At 42.3% G+C, this 16,148-nt stretch overlaps 1 protein-coding gene across 2 annotated transcripts in view; it reads left to right on the top strand.

Annotated features, from left to right (window-relative positions):
- Window positions 1-12,812, top strand: part of RASIP1 (Ras interacting protein 1) — a 354,699-nt gene extending 341,887 nt beyond the window's left edge. For both annotated transcript variants that reach the window (XM_075276771.1, XM_075276770.1), the window contains exons 11-12: window positions 1,272-1,419; window positions 11,841-12,812. In XM_075276771.1, the coding sequence (XP_075132872.1) occupies window positions 1,272-1,419; window positions 11,841-12,040 (348 nt within the window). In that variant the 3' untranslated portion in view covers window positions 12,041-12,812. The remainder of the gene's footprint in view (window positions 1-1,271; window positions 1,420-11,840) is intronic.
- Window positions 12,813-16,148: the final 3,336 nt, after the last annotated feature.

The raw sequence follows: 16,148 nt of genomic DNA, 5'->3' as shown, positions 1-16,148 counted from the left end.
GTGATATAAGACCTGTTTTCTCGTTTCTACTTTACTTTTCATTACCCTTTACAGATAATCTTGCATAGTAAAGAAGCGAAGGGGTTGGACAAAGATTAAATCTCTAGTCAAATGAGTTATGTGATTGCCATTTTTTTTCAACAACAGTAATACAGCTGCAATGAAATCAATTTGCATGAATTTTCATGCATTCCTCAATACATTTAAAGCTATGAAGGGTCCTTAGAAATGTGAGTCCTAGGATGCAAAAAGTCATAAAAATTTACCTCTTTTCACAGCTTTTTTGCACTTTGCTTGTTTGAATTGAGACTAAAGCAAAAGGTATAGAAGAAAAAACAAAAATATGTTGCAAAATCATGGATGGTAAAACTGTTCACCATAATGGGGACCCTGTGTTCTGTGAATGCCTTATAAGGGTAGCTGCTTAGTAGATGTAACTATCAAAACAGTTAAAACTGCATGAAATAGTTTACTATTATGCAGTAGTAAAAATTTATTTCAGTAGACGGATTGTGATTGTGGTATGTTTTAGATACATAAGTTTAGCATACATTTTATGTACTGTATGTACTGTAAATTGTTTAAAGGGGTTGGCCACTTTCAGAACAATATTGACAAACAAATGTATACTAAAAAGATATATGATTTTCCAATATACTTTCTGTATCAATTCTGTACAGTTTTCTAGATTTCGGCTTGCTGTCATTCAATCTGTTACTTCTAGAAGCAGTGGTTCTTAACCGGGGTTCGATCGAACCCTAGGCCCTATGCACAGTTCATTTTGTGTACCAGTAAAAAACATACCCTATGTCTTGAATTTGGAAAAAAAATGTGCAAATGAAACTGGTGGGTTCGGTACCTCAAACAAGGTTAAGAACCACTGTTCTAGAGGATAAAACTCTGACCATGGTCATGTGATTTACAGTTCATGGTCATGTGATGAGCACACAGGTGCCACTCGTTACAGTCACAGCACAATATTCAGATAGCTGCCTGGTAACGAGCTGTGCACCTGTGTGCTCATCACATGACCATGAACTGTAAATCACATGACCATGGTCAGAGTTTTATCTTCTAGAAGTAACAGAATGAATGACAGCAAACAGAGATCTAGAAAAACTGTGAGGAATTGATACAGAAAGTATATTGGAGAATTGTATATCTTTTTATTCTACATTTGTTTGTCATTATTGGTCTGAAAGTGGCCAACCCCTTTAATGTACTAGCAATTTCATAACATATGTTAACTTCCAACATATATTTTATCATAGCTTTCCTGGAGTAATTTTCGAAGTGAGTACCCTGCACTCAACAGTGCTCAGCTCAATCACTTGTTAAAGAATTATCATCTGGGAGTGGGAAGATCACATCCAGCTTTTTGGGATCCTCCTGAGGAGGAAAAGGTTGAGATCACAAACAGTGAGTTCAATGAATGTCTGATCTTGCTCTTTGCTCTAACATCTTTGATTCAATTTCTTTCATATTGATATACATGTCATGGTAACTAGAAATACTAAATAAAATCTGCCCATGTTACCCTGCAACACATCATCTGCATAGAGTTTGTATGTTCTCCCTGTATTTGTGTGGGTAGCCTTCAAGTATTCTGGTTTTGTCCCACATGCCAAAAATATGCTGAGAGGTAAACTGACTACTAGGGATAAGCGAAGCGATTCTGCAGAAGTGGAATTTGATCCGAATTTTAGGAAATCTTAATTTCACCTACAATACAGATTTCTTCACGTTTCAATGTATTGAATCACATTTTTTACTAAAATGGAGATGTTAGGAGAAGGGGCAAGGAACTCTGGGAATGCGGGATCACCCATAATGCCAATCATGCAGCTAATCAGCAGCCAGCCGGCCCGGTGATATAACAGCCCTATAAAAACCAGCGGCCATTTTAGGTTCTGTCATTTCACATCGCTGTTACTGCAGCGACAGACATCAGCAGATGTTAGGGACAGTGTTAGAAAATGGATAACACTTCAGGTAAAGAGGATTGCTAGTGAAGAGAAAGTATAGGGAGGAAATCAAAGAAGAATTTGGGGCGGTTACAGTGTTGTTAACAGAAAGAAACTTAACTTTTATTCATATGCTAATTAGGCTTCTCCGGGCACCCTGGAAGTCTCTTCGTCTTCTGTATATACAGCACAGGCTGCTGCTGCTGTCTCCTCCTCCCTGCTCTCATACACAGCACACAGCAGGGAGAGGAGAGCTGGCTGACAACTTCCTGCGCACCGAGAAGCTAATTAGCATATGAATAAAAGGACTTATTCAAACATTACTGAGGCAATTTACATACAAAAGGTAGGTGTGAAATAGCCTTTCTAAAGGCTATGCAAGAATGTGATTAGTTAAAAATGACTTTTGCCAATGATAGAGCCCCTTTAATACACATTGCAAAGCTCACTGCCACAATACTGCTGCTCATTAATCATAGCTCTGTGGAACAAAACAAGCTTTTTACAGCAAAACAGTGAATTATCATCCACTAATACCTGCACACAGCTCATCCATCACACCTTTTTAAAGGCATTAAATAGTGGGAAAGAAATTAGGGGCTCATTAGCTATTGTGCGCAGGGTATACAATTACAGGCCATTTTTTCAATACAGTTGTAGCAAAAATAAAGAATTCTTAGTCACCAATCTCCATAGTTACCAGTTATTTACACTCTTATTTTAAAGGTGTTTAATAGTGGGGAAAGAAACTAGGGACTGATTAACCATTGTGTGTAGAATATACAATTACAGGCCATTTATCAATACAGTTGTGGCAAAAATCAAGAATTCTTAGTCACTAATCTCTGCAGTTAGCAGTATTCTAACACATATTTAAAGGAAGAAAAAAATATTGAGTGTTGACGGCGCTCTCTGGTCAAAAATGGATGATCTTTATTGGAGGGTAACAGGCACAACCCTAGTATAACACCAAAGCGTTTCGGGCTTCACTCGGCCCTTTCTCAAGTGCATTAACTATAAAACAATTTAAAAACCAATGTAAACGAACAGATAACATGATAAAATCACAATTTTGTATCTGAACAAACTGATAAAAAAGTAATATATACTAAAAAGATGCAAACCATGATATAGATACAAATCATTTCATAATATATAAAACATCTTGTAAAAAAGAAGCTTTCGACTCATGGTAATATGGAGTCAGAATATCTTATACCCTAAAAGCATAAGAGCCCAGTAGTCTATTCATTATTACAACAGTAGTAACAGGTTTCCATAACGCACAACAAAACAATAGACTAATAGACTACTGGGCTCTTATGCTTTTGTTGTTTGTTTTGTTTTCTGTGGCTGAGGTGTAAAAATGAGAGATGAATCAGCTGTTTGAGTGAATCGTGGCATCTGTGTCGTACATTTCATAGTGGCCATGTCATGTAACTACAGCCTCGTCCTATAAGCGTCTATGTGACAAGGCTGTGATTACATCACATGGTCACTATAAACAGACAGCGTGTGATATACACAGGCACCATGGCCCCTTCATACTGTACAGCTGATCAGTGGATCACTTATCTCTTATTGATGATTTATTCTGAGGATAGACCATCAATATAAATGAACTGGAACACTCCTTAAGCTTTAGGCCCCACGTGGTGTCCTGCAGCAAAAAAGCGCTGTGGGAAAAACCACAGCCATGACGCATCACATTTCTTCCTTTGCACAAGAAAGTTTGCAGAGCTTTCCTCTGTGTATTTTCTGCTTCAATTATATCGAAACCGCCATAATTTCCGTAGGTATGCTGCAATGTCTAACTCTAAAACCAAGACTGCTTTGGAAATTACAGCATGTATCTTATTTTACCGCAAAGTGTGGATGGGGCCTCATTTGGCGAAAACACCACGGGAAAACCCAACAGTTCCTGCAATGTGAATGGGATTCTAGCAAATCCAATCCACACATTGCAGAAAATTATGTGCAGTGAATATGCTGCGATTTCCAAAACCGCTGGGGTTTTGGAAATAGACGGAATATCAATTATACCTATGAAAACACTGATGGTTTCCCTATATTCCCTGATGGAAGCACAAAGTGAAAAGCGCTGCGGGAAAAAAACACAATGCGTTGCTGCTGCGGTTTTTCCTGCAGCGCTATTTTGTTGCAGTTTGCAACGTGAGGCCTTAGTCTTAATAAAGCCCAAGTGCCACTTTCATTAAATTAATTGCCCCCTCATAGTATGCCCTTGATTCTCCCTGACAAATACTGCACCCCTAATGACCCCTAATATCAATGACCACCCCCTTATGTTCATAATGCCTCCTAATATAACCTCCCCTTGTATTCCTAATGTCCCCTAATAACCCTTATATAAGTGACCCCGCCTTATGTCCATAATGCCCCCTCTTTATAATTATAATTTCCCCCTCCAAACAACCCCTTGTACTATTAAAATACCCACACCTAAGCTAAAAAAAAGAGTTATACTCACCTACCTGGGATCCTGATGAACGGAGTCGCTCACTTTACATCCAAATGCAGGATGTCTGTGTATCAGCACAGTCGATCTAGTTAAAAATAAGGTATATTATTGGTGGTGCCTGGACCCAGAGCAGCCGCCATTGGTGTAACTAAACTTTTGTGGGCCTGGGTACAAACTTTTTTCCAAGGTCCCCTATCCCCTTATTAGAGCGAATTCTTGATAGTGGTGGTTATGGGTGCTGTAGCGATATCTCAGATACTTGAAAGTGATAAAGCTTTAGTGCCCACAACTGCAGTTATCAAGAATACAGTGAGCAAACAGTGCAGCGCCCCACATGTAAGCAATACTGGGACAGCATAATGTGCTCCACAGGGCCCCCATACAGTATTATGTGCCTACCAGTGACCCCCCCCACACAGTACTATATGCTCACAGTGCCCATCCCCCCAGAGCCTGAACCCCCCATTCCCCCCTTCTTGCTCACACAGCCTGCACCCCCATGTCTCCCCTCTTACTCACACAGCCTGCCCCCCATGTCTCCCCTCTTACTCACACAGCCTGCCCCCCATGTGTCCCCTCTTACTCACCCAGCCTGCTCCCCATGTCTCCCCTCTTACTCACACATGCTGTCTCTTCTCTCCTCCTTCCATCAGTCTGTTCCCGGCAGATTCATCTTCCTGTGTAACATTACACTGTTCTATATGATCCGTGTAGCCCCGCCCACATATGACATCATCACAGGTCCTTCAGGCTCTGCAGCACGGAGTCTCTCTACCTTCACTACAGTGATTTGCCCGGGTGCTGACACCAGCAATGGGTAGATGCAAAACCAAACCTCCTTTGTCTATTAAAAAAAGGCAGTGGAGGTCCAGTAGGGCCCCATAATGAGGACTTAATAGTCCAAGCTCGGGGCCTACCGGGGGATTCCCCGATCCCCCGGGGGGCCAGTCCGACCCTGCACACAGGGGAGGAACTCTTCCATTGTCTCACTCAAGAAAAAGAATACTAGCTCTCTCCAAGAGGACTTCTAATTGGAACCATGGTGGCCAAGAACAGGAAAAACATGGTGTTGGTGCTGCGTCAATGAGGGCTGAGCCATGCGCTCTGCATGGCGCACGTGTTCAATCTGCATGTCAAGCGTTTCCTTAAGTTTTCCACTGATCTGCAAGACCTCCTGAAACTGTCAAGGAAACTTTGCATGCACTTCAGCCACTTGTACACAGCCAACCAACCCTCCTTGAGCTACAGCGGCAGAATGGCCTCCCACAACATAGGCTAATATGTGCTGTTTCCACACAGTGGACTTCATCCTTTCATATGTTGGATCGACTATATGAACAGAGTAAAGCCATAAATGATTTCTTGATGAGACAAGTAGACAGAGGTACTCCCCTGTGTAACTTTAATGTTAACCAGTGACAGCTCATGTGTGGAACCTGCCGTTTCCTCGTTCCCTTTGAAGAGGCAACTTTGTTAGTCAGTTGTCAGGACTACGGGATGAACAATGTTATATAATTGATTCCCATCGTGGAAAAGATGCTTTTAAATCTGGCTGGTAAGGGGACAGAAGATGTGTTGCCAACATCTTGTGGCCACATGAGCCCTGTGAAGGTTGAACTGGAGGAGGAAGATGAGGAGGAGGACATTGGAGCATGAGCAATGTCTAGTCAAATGGGAGGAGAGGAGGATCAGGAGGAACTGTAACAGCAAGAGGGAAATGAAGAGGATGAGGCAGATGACGCAAACACACCATTGCAGTATGCAGTGGAGATGGATGCAGGCAGTCTCCCATAGTCACTTGCGCAAATGGCCCGATGCATGCTAAATTGGTTGTGCAGTATCAGCCGAATTATCACCATTCAGCAGAGGGATAACTACTGGATCTCCACCATGTTAGACCCTCGCTTCCGGGGAAAAATTGGGGACTTTTTTTGCACCCACTGAGAGCAAGGACAAACTGAACTAATATAGAGGCATGCTATGTAGCAAGTTGACTGTTACCTAACTGTGCCATCGTCCATGTTCTCGCATGTCCGACCAGGGGTTTCTGAGCGCTCAATTTGCATGACAGCTGTTGGGGGTGGTAGGACCAGTATTGGCTCCATCAATGCAGCCTGAACCTAGGAGTTGCAGAAGACCAGCTTTCTTCACCCACCTAGTGAAGAAGCTGCTCATCAGCAGCTATACACAGAGCAGAACTTGAACCAGCAGGTGATGGCATACTTAGAGTACACTCTGCCACCCATTGTGGAAGATCTGTTGGACTTCTGGGCAGCAAAACTGGATTTGTGGCCACAACTGGACAAGTTTGCCAGTGAAAAGTTGTCCTTCCTGGCCAGTAGTGTGGTGTCAGAGTGCGTGTTTATTGTAACGGGACTCATAGTTACCCCAAGGAGAACTCACTTGTCCACCAAATATTTGGAGGGACTCACCTTTGTGAAGATGAATCAGGCGTAGATCAGCCAGGATTGCCACCCACCAATGCCTGATGCAGTATATTAAATGATCCATGCTGCCTCACCAGAGTCTGTGAACAGGGCACTGTATGGCCTCCTAAGGCTGTTGCTACCTCCATATTATATCGACTTACCACTCTGTGGCCTCCTCACACTGATGCCACCTCCGCACTCTACCACTGAGTGACTGTATGGACTTCTCACGCTGCTGCCACCTGCCAAAGAGTAACTGTATGGGCTCCTCACACTGCTGCAACTTACACTCTGCCACTGGGTCTCTTTATGGTCTCCTAAGGCTGTTTCTACCTCCACTATACATTGACTTACCACTCTGTGGCCTATTTTTATGGTCAGCAGGGTTATTAAAAAAAAAACTAGATAAACAAAAATCCTGTGGAGACCAACTGGGCTCTGAACCACAGGAACACCCTGGTGTGGACAAGGTCTGGCAGTTAGTGTCACTGCCAGACCACTACACCAACCGGATGTGCTCTGTTAAATCACAGAGGTGGCCTGTGAAGCTTAGAGCAGCCGCTACAACAAACAAGACTGTCTAGTCAGGACTTCAGAGCTAGACAGAGACAGTATACAGTGTGTGCTATAAGTTCCAAACAAACATACAAAGCAACTTGTAGTGTGATTCTGTTTGAAGGGAATTGAACTAACTATGGCTAACTAGAGAACCACACAGGAACCTATGCACACACATAGTTTGCAAATGAGATTTGAGGCTAGAGCGCTGGGCTCAGAAACTTGCCACATTAAATAGAGGAAGGGCAGTCCCAAGCAGCCAGCCCAGCTGCCCAAGCCCAGCGCTCACTAGTCGACACCCTAGTCAGTCAGGCGACCAACCATGCCCACCTGGCTGCAAGGACTTAACCCTATGCATGCTGGAGTGAGCAGTGACAGGGAAACAGGCTGCGACCCTGATATATTGGCCACACTTTCCATACAGTCCTAACACCTATTCACACTACTTCCACTTCTGGGCACTATTGGGTGATTGTATGGGCTTCTTATGCTGCTGCAATTTCCACACTCTGCCACTGGGTCACTGTAGGGCTTCCTCATGTTACTGTCACCCCCGCACTCTGCCACTGGGTCACTGTATAGCCTAATAAGATTGCTGCAACCTCCACAATCCGCCACTGGGTCACTGTATGGCTTCATAAGGCTGCTAAAAACTCCACTCTGCCACTGGATCACTGTATGGTCTCCTCACGCTATTGCCATTACTGATGCCTCCTCACGCTGTTGCTGCCACCCCACTATTCCACTTGGTCACTGTATGGCCTCATAAGGCTGCTGCAACATCCACACTCTGCCACTGGGTCATTGTATGGCCTCCTTATGCTACTGCCACCTCCCAACTCTGCCACTTGGTCACTGTATGGCCTCCTTACGCTACTGCTGCCACCCCACTCTTGGTGACTGCCTTGCCTCATAAGGCTATTGCAACATCCACACTGTACCACTGGGTCACTGTATGGTCTGCTGCAACCTCCATACTCTGCTACTGGGTCACTGTATGGCCTCAAGCTAATGCCATTACTTCCGCCTCCCTCCACACTCTGCCACTGGGTCATTGTGGAACCTTCTCGCGTTACTGCCTCCTCCTCACTCTACTGCCGCCTGCCCACTCTGCCACTGGGTCATTGTATGGCCTTATAAGGCTACTGCCACCTCCACTCTCTGCCACTGAGTCATTGTATTGCCTTATAAAGCTATTATAACCTCCACACTTAACCACTAGGTCACAGTATGGCCTCATAAGGCCTCTGTAACCTCCACACTCTGCCACTGTTTCACTGTATGGCCTTATAAGGCTACTACGACCTCCACTCTTTGCCACTGGGTCACTGTATGGCCTCATAAGGCTGCTGCAGCATCCACACTCTGCCACTGGGTCACTGTATGGCTTCATAAGGCTGCTGAAACCTCCTCTGCAGACTTTCTGTCTGTATTATACTTATATGGAAAACATCAGTGTTTCAGAAGATACAGTCCTATGAAAAAGTTTGGGCACCCCTATTAATCTTAATCATTTTTAGTTCTAAATATTTTGGTGTTTGCAACAGCTATTTCAGTTTGATATATCTAATAACTGATGGACACAGTAATATTTCAGGATTGAAATGAGGTTTATTGTACTAACAGAAAATGCGCAATATGCATTAAACCAAAATTTGACCGGTGCAAAAATATGGGCACCTCAACAGAAAAGTGACATTAATATTTAGTAGATCCTCCTTTTGCAAAGATAACAGCCTCTAGTTGCTTCCTGTAGCTTTTAAGCAGTTCCTGGATCCTGGATGAAGGTATTTTGGACCATTTCTTTCTACAAAACAATTCAAGTTCAGTTAAGTTAGATGGTCGCCGAACATGGACAGCCCGCTCTCAAATGATCTGAAAACAAAGATTGTTCAACATAGTTGTTCAGGGGAAGGATACAAAACGTTGTCTCAGAGATTTAACCTGTCAGTTTCCACTGTGAGGAACATAGTAAGGAAATGGAAGACCACAGGGACAGTTCTTGTTAAGCCCAGAAGTGGCAGGCCAAGAAAAATATCAGAAAGGCAGAGAAGAAGAATGGTGAGAACAGTCAAGGACAATCCACAGACCACCTCCAAAGAGCTGCAGCATCATCTTGCTGCAGATGGTGTCACTGTGAATCGGTCAACAATACAGCGCACTTTGCACAAGGAGAAGCTGTATGGGAGAGTGATGAGAAAGAAGCTGTTTCTGCACGTACGCCACAAATAGAGTTGCCTGAGGTATGCAAAAGCACATTTGGAGAAGCCAACTTCATTTTGGAAACAAAGATTGAGTTGTTTGGTTATAAAAAAAAGGCGTTCTGCATGGCGTCCAAAAAGAAACAGCATTCCAAGAAAAACACTTGCTACCCACTGTAAAATTTGGTGGAGGTTCCATCATGCTTTGGGGCTGTGTGGTCAATGCCGGCACCGGGAATCTTGTTAAAGTTGAGGGTCACATGGATTCCACTCAGTATCAGCAGATTCTTGAGAATAATGTTCAAGAATCAGTGACGAAGTTGAAGTTACGCCGGGGATGGATATTTCAGCAAGACAATGATCCAAAACACTGCTCCAAATCAACTCAGGCATTCATGCAGAGGAACAATTACAATGTTCTGGAATGGCCATCCCAGTCCCCAGACCTGAATATCATTGAACATCTGTGGGATGATTTGAAGCGGGCTGTCCATGCTCGGCCACCATCTAACTTAACTGAACTTGAATTGTTTGTCCAAAATACCTTTATCCAGGATCCAGGAACTGATTAAAAGCTACAGGAAGTGACTAGAGGCTGTTATCTTTGCAAAAGGAGGATCTACTAAATATTAATGTCACTTTTCTGTTGAGGTGCCCATATTTTTGCACCGGTCAAATTTTGGTTTAATGCATATTGCGCATTTTCTGTTAGTACAATAAACCTCATTTCAATCCTGAAATATTACTGTGTCCATCAGTTATTAGATATATCAAACTGAAATGGCTGTTGCAAATACCAAAATATTTAGAACTAAAAATGATTAAGATTAATAGGGGTGCCCAAACTTTTTCATAGGACTGTATAATTGACATGATGCGATTTGCAAAACCGCACACATATTTGAAATTACAGCATTTTCGGTGCAGATTTTTTTCTGCAAAGTATAGATGGGATTAGCCATAATCCCATCCACTTTGCAGATATTGTAAAACCCAGCGGTTCATTCTTTGGCATTTCCGCCATGGCCCAAATGTGCTGCTTTTACGTGGGTAAGGGCTTAAAAGGGTTTCCTGGTTTTGGGGGCATTTTCAATATTGAAACTCCTCACTATAGGATTTGAGGGGGGTCTAAGTCTTGCTCCTTCTGCATCATATCCTATACAGCGAACGAACTCTGAAGAAAAAGTCTCTGTTTTGTATAGTGGTAGTGCTAGAATACTATGGATCTTAACCCATTTAAGTGAACAGGAGTTAGAGGTCTATCCAATCGTGGCCCCAATGTATTCTGCAGCAGTCTAGGGACGTTGTCATCACTCATTGTCCCCAGTGGGGCTCACAAATAAGGTTTGGTTAGCACTGTTGCTTTACAGCCCTGGGCTATAACAGGGCAGGTCAACATCTGCATGGCGTTTGTATGGTCGCCTTACTTTTAAGAGTTTTCTCTGGGTACTCTGATTTCCTTCCATACTCTATAGACATACTGATAGGGAATTTTATTTGTGAGCCCCACTGGGGACAATGAGTGATGACAACGTCCCTAGACTGCTGCAGAATACATTGGGGCCACGATTAGCAGTGGTGGCAGTTGCCACACATTGTTGACCCTAATAAAGTATGGAACCACTATATAGAGATCACTGTAAATCAAAACTGTGTGTACATGTTTGTATATGTTGCTGAGAAGCCTGCATCATTTTATAATACATAGATTGCTGTACATGTCTTTTTCTCAAATGTGGTTTTAAGTTTGCATCATATTAACAATTACATCAGTCTTAACCCCAAAAAGTAAATTATCTGGTAAATTGCTCCTTAATGGATAGAGAGGGCCACACAGTTGTGTTTTGACGAATAGATGTAGCACTGTTTAGCTTGACTTTCTGCAGTGTGATTCTTTTCTGTATCATGATATCCTTTCTCAGAAGACAACAAAAGACATTCAAGTTAATACTTTGTTCTACATTTTTGTTAACACATTAGAGTTATGTTAATCTTTGCTACATCTGCATATAAGCTTATAGGTATAAGAGAGTGTCCTTTGTAGTTTTGCAAATATTTTTTCACACTCATTTTACATGAATATTAAATGAAAGGATTAATTGGGTTTTAACAAACAAGGATATTTAACAATGAGCTCCTAAACTAGACAACCTATTTCATAATGCCATACTGCCAATTTTACTATATATAACTTTTTTTTTCTTCACAGCAGATATTTTTGAGAGCTTCACCGATCATCCTCCATTAATCCTACCTTGTGACAATTTTCGCATGCAACTTTCCCAGCCCATGATTAATGATGACTTTCACAAGCAGTTGTGTCAGCTCAGGCGATTTGTTTGGGATCTTGAGCAGAAAACGTTGCCTGCAAACCAGAGATCTATATATCGTGTGGAGACTAATCACTAAGAAGGTATTGCTAATACAGTGTTCTCAAGAAAAAGAAAGAACAGTAGGAATCAGTTGATATATATTAGTCTTAATGGACCACAGCAATCACTTCATTAGTCAACCCCATCTATGGACAGTCCATGAATGGTGTTGACTCTGCAGACTGTCACGGCCCTCACTTCATTAGATGCAGTGAAAAAGTTTTATTGTTGCAATATAACAAATTTGCGTAAATGTCAACTAATTTATAATAACATTATCCATAATAAATGATTATGTAGAGTCAGGTGAAGACATTTCAGTTGCCAGAGCAACCTATCTCAAGCCCAAACCAAAGTAATGTGAGAGCCCCTGAAGAGAGCGTGCATACACCCTGGCGTACAGAAACGTTGCCACCCGACTCTGTATTAACATTTATTGTGGATAACATTATTATGCATTGGCTGGTAATTATGTAAATATGTTATATTGCAACAACAAAACTTTTTCATTGCATCTAATGAAGTGAGTGCTGTGGTTTTTCTACTGTTGGCCGAAGATTGGAGAATTCTGCTGCCCTGCACCACGCTACACGTGGAGTGTGTGGTACCTTTGTTCATCCTATGACTCTATAGATTGTCATTTATATTTTATAATGGAAAATATGAATCCAAAACCTAGTGAAAAACACAGCTCAATACCTAGCTCTTTATGTCTTCTCATATATGGTAACAGGATATATGGTCAAACAAGACACTTACTAAATGCTATTAGTTATTACATTTTATAGTGTTTTTTGCCACAATACAAGTACAACTATGTTTTATTCTATTTTTCTGTCTCATAATACACACTGTTATATGTTTCTGAAAATAATGTCAAATTTATTTTTTGGATGTAATAAAGAACAAAATATACATTTGTATTTATATGTTAAAAAAGTACTAAAAATGTATTAATAAAATGCTGTTTTTCCTCTAATCTGGTATTTAATACACTTTTATATCAATTAGTTATACAAAAAAATTTCTTCTGTTTTTGAAATCTGTTTTTATTGACATTTTTATATATATAAGTTTTTATATAATACAACAGTAAAGAAGGCCTTTATGGCGGAGAATAACATCATTACATTAACATAGGAATAATTTTGAAAGTGCAATTGTAACATTTCTGCCTGTTCGGGACTCTGCGCCACCCTCTGTTCGCGTGCTGCGGCGCAGGAGGTGTGTGCAGTTTGATAATTTGCTTAAAGTTTTTAGTTGCACTTTGTGAACACGGCTCTAGTTCTGTGATTGTATTTGCACCATGCCCATTTTCTGCCCTTGTTACCTCTATCCATTCAGTGGTTAAATTTTGTCTTGCCTGTGATTTACAGCCTGCCTTCCTGTCAGGTTCAGGGTGGGTTCTTCCTCCCCTATTTAGTCTTTGCTCACATTCACACTGGTGCCCGTTATTGCCTCATGCTTCCTGGTTTCCCTTGCCGTTTATTTACTTGCATTCTTATCTTTGACCTCTGGCTTTCCCTACTGACTATTCTTTTGGACTCCGATTTGGCCCTGCATTGCTCGACTGTTACCAAACCCTGGCTAGCTGACCTCCCTTTGTTGTCCGTCTTGTCTGCGTTTTGTGTATCACTTACACAGGAAGGGGATGTCTTCGTGGTTGCCGCCTATTACGTAGGATAGGGCCTGGCCATAGGAAGGGACAGTTGGGGGCTTCAGCTTAGGGCTCACTGTCCCTTGTGTTCCTTCCTTCAGGGTTCGCCAGCAGCTTCTGGGGAATTATCATCTGGCTATTCCCTAATAGAATAACAGGCCCAAAAAACCTACTTCCATTCCTTCCCTCCAGATAAGCATGGATCCTATTCAGGGCCTTGCGGCCAAGTTGGAGGGATTGACAGGCCTGGTAGCTGAGCTAGCGAAACAGGTTCAGATCCTTTCTGAGGCTGCTGCTTCATCGCCAGCTGGTTCTTCACTTAAGAAAGTCAAGATGTTACGCCCGGATCGTTTCTCAGAGGGCCGTAAAAAATTTGAGACGTTCAGGGAGTCTTGTCGTTTGTATTTTCGGATTAATCCCTCTAGAACTGGTTTGTCTGGTGAGGGTCCGGTGGCCCCTCATAAAAGGGGGGGTAATGTAACATCTCTGCCTGTTTGGGTCTCTGCGCCACCCTCTGTTCGCGTGCTGTGGCGCAGGAGACGTGTGCAGTTTGATAATTTGCTTAAAGTTTTTAGTTGCACTTTGTAAACACTGCTCTAGTTTTGTGATTGTATTTGCACCACACCCGTCTTCTGCCCTTGTTGCCTCTGTCCATTCAGTGGTTAAATTATGTCTTGCCTGTGATTTACAGTCTGCCTTCCTGTCAGGTTCAGGGTGGGTTCTTCCTCCCCTATTTAGTCTTTGCTCACATTCACACTGGTGCCTGTTATTGCCTCATGCTTGCTGGTTTCCCTTGCCATTTATTTACTTGCATTCTTATTCTTGTCCTCTGGCTTTCCCTACTGACTATTCTTTTGGACTCTGATTTGGCACTGCATTGCTCGACTGTTACCGAATCCTGGCTAGCTGACCTCCCTTTGTTGTTGTACATCTTGTCTGTGTTTTGTGTATCTGCATTTTGTTGCCGCCTATTACGTAGGATAGGGCCTGGCAATAGGAAGGGACAGTTGGGAGCTTCAGCTTAGGGCTCACTGTCCCTTGTGTCCCTTCCTCTAGGGTTCGCCAGCAGCTTCTGGGGAATTATCATCTGGCTATTCCCTAACAGCAATATAACATTGCATATCTGCAAATCTATATTAAACAATAAACATGGCATATTATCATTCTGTAGAGACTTATCAAACTCTACAAGATTGGACTTTATGTGGATCTCAGTCTCAATCTGAATTAAAGCATCTCAGGTTATAGATGAAAAATGTATAATAAGTAGAGTTGAGCTGATCTTGAAATTTCAGGATCGTTTTTAAAATCTGATTTCCAATCATTTTCCATTCGATCCCGATGCAAGTCAATGGTATTTTTTTTTTAATAATCGAAGATCAAATTTTAAAAACGATCCTATTCAGTACACAGCATGAAGTCCAAAAATTGTTTCAATTTCTGGACTCCACGCTGTGTACTGATTAAAAAAATCCCCCCCGCTACTTAGCCCCCCTGGTGTCCACTTACCTGCACAAATCAGCTGCCGCTCCTCTTTTCTCTATGACATGCCTTCAGAGTGCCGTGCATGCCCCCACTTCCCTAGGCTAGTGTAAGAGATGAGGGAGTAGGCGGGGCTTGTTTGGCTTAGGAGAGAGTGGACAGGGAGACGTGAGTGCATCACTCACGTCTCCCCTCCCAGTACCCGCCCACACTCTCCTAAGCCACAAGCCCCGCATTCTCCCAGTATCTCTAGCAGAAGAGGAGCGAGAAGAACAGGGGGCCATGTTTTTTGGTAAATATCATGTTTTCTTCATTCCAACTGATCAGTTCCTCAAACCTTGCAACTTTTGTAGTTTCTGAATCCACAGTTGAGTTGGAGGTGTTTCAGATTTAAGCCAGTATAGGGGAATGATTGCTTTTGTTGTCTCAATAAGATGCGTGGTGAGATCTCTCTTTGGCTGTGACGGGAGTATTGTTGATTTGGACAAGAGGACCCTTTTGGGGGTGAGTATGCAAGTAGATCCAGTGATTTTAGAGATTTGTTTCTCTACTTCCTTCCAGTATGGTCTGATGCAATCACAAGACCACCAAATATGTAGCATTGAACCGGGATGATTTTTACAATGCCAACATGAGTTTGAATCTGAAAGGTTCCTGGTGAACAGCCATTCTGGCGTCTTGTACCATCTGGAAATGATTTTAAAATATAGTTCTTGTTGTCTCACACACGTTGAGAATCCATGGGAGTATATGAGCTGTTTCTTCATCTGAGTGTGAGATACGTAGCTCTTTTTTCCAAGAGAAGAGATATAAGGGTTTGGTTACCGGAGTGGTTTTCATTAGGGTGGATTTGCATACCGAAATGAGTTTGTTGAGTTTAAAGTGGTCTCATGAGGTGTCAATGGTCTATTCAGAGAGCCTTTTCTAATTAGATCTTTAATGATAGATTCAAAATGTGCATAATGTAAGAAATTCAGCTGGACTGGTGAGATTAGAGTCTCTAATT

The sequence above is a fragment of the Leptodactylus fuscus genome, chromosome 6 (assembly GCF_031893055.1).
Source record: "Leptodactylus fuscus isolate aLepFus1 chromosome 6, aLepFus1.hap2, whole genome shotgun sequence".
NCBI classification, from domain to species: Eukaryota; Metazoa; Chordata; class Amphibia; order Anura; family Leptodactylidae; genus Leptodactylus; species Leptodactylus fuscus.
This window is presented reverse-complemented; position numbering and strand designations above follow the sequence as displayed.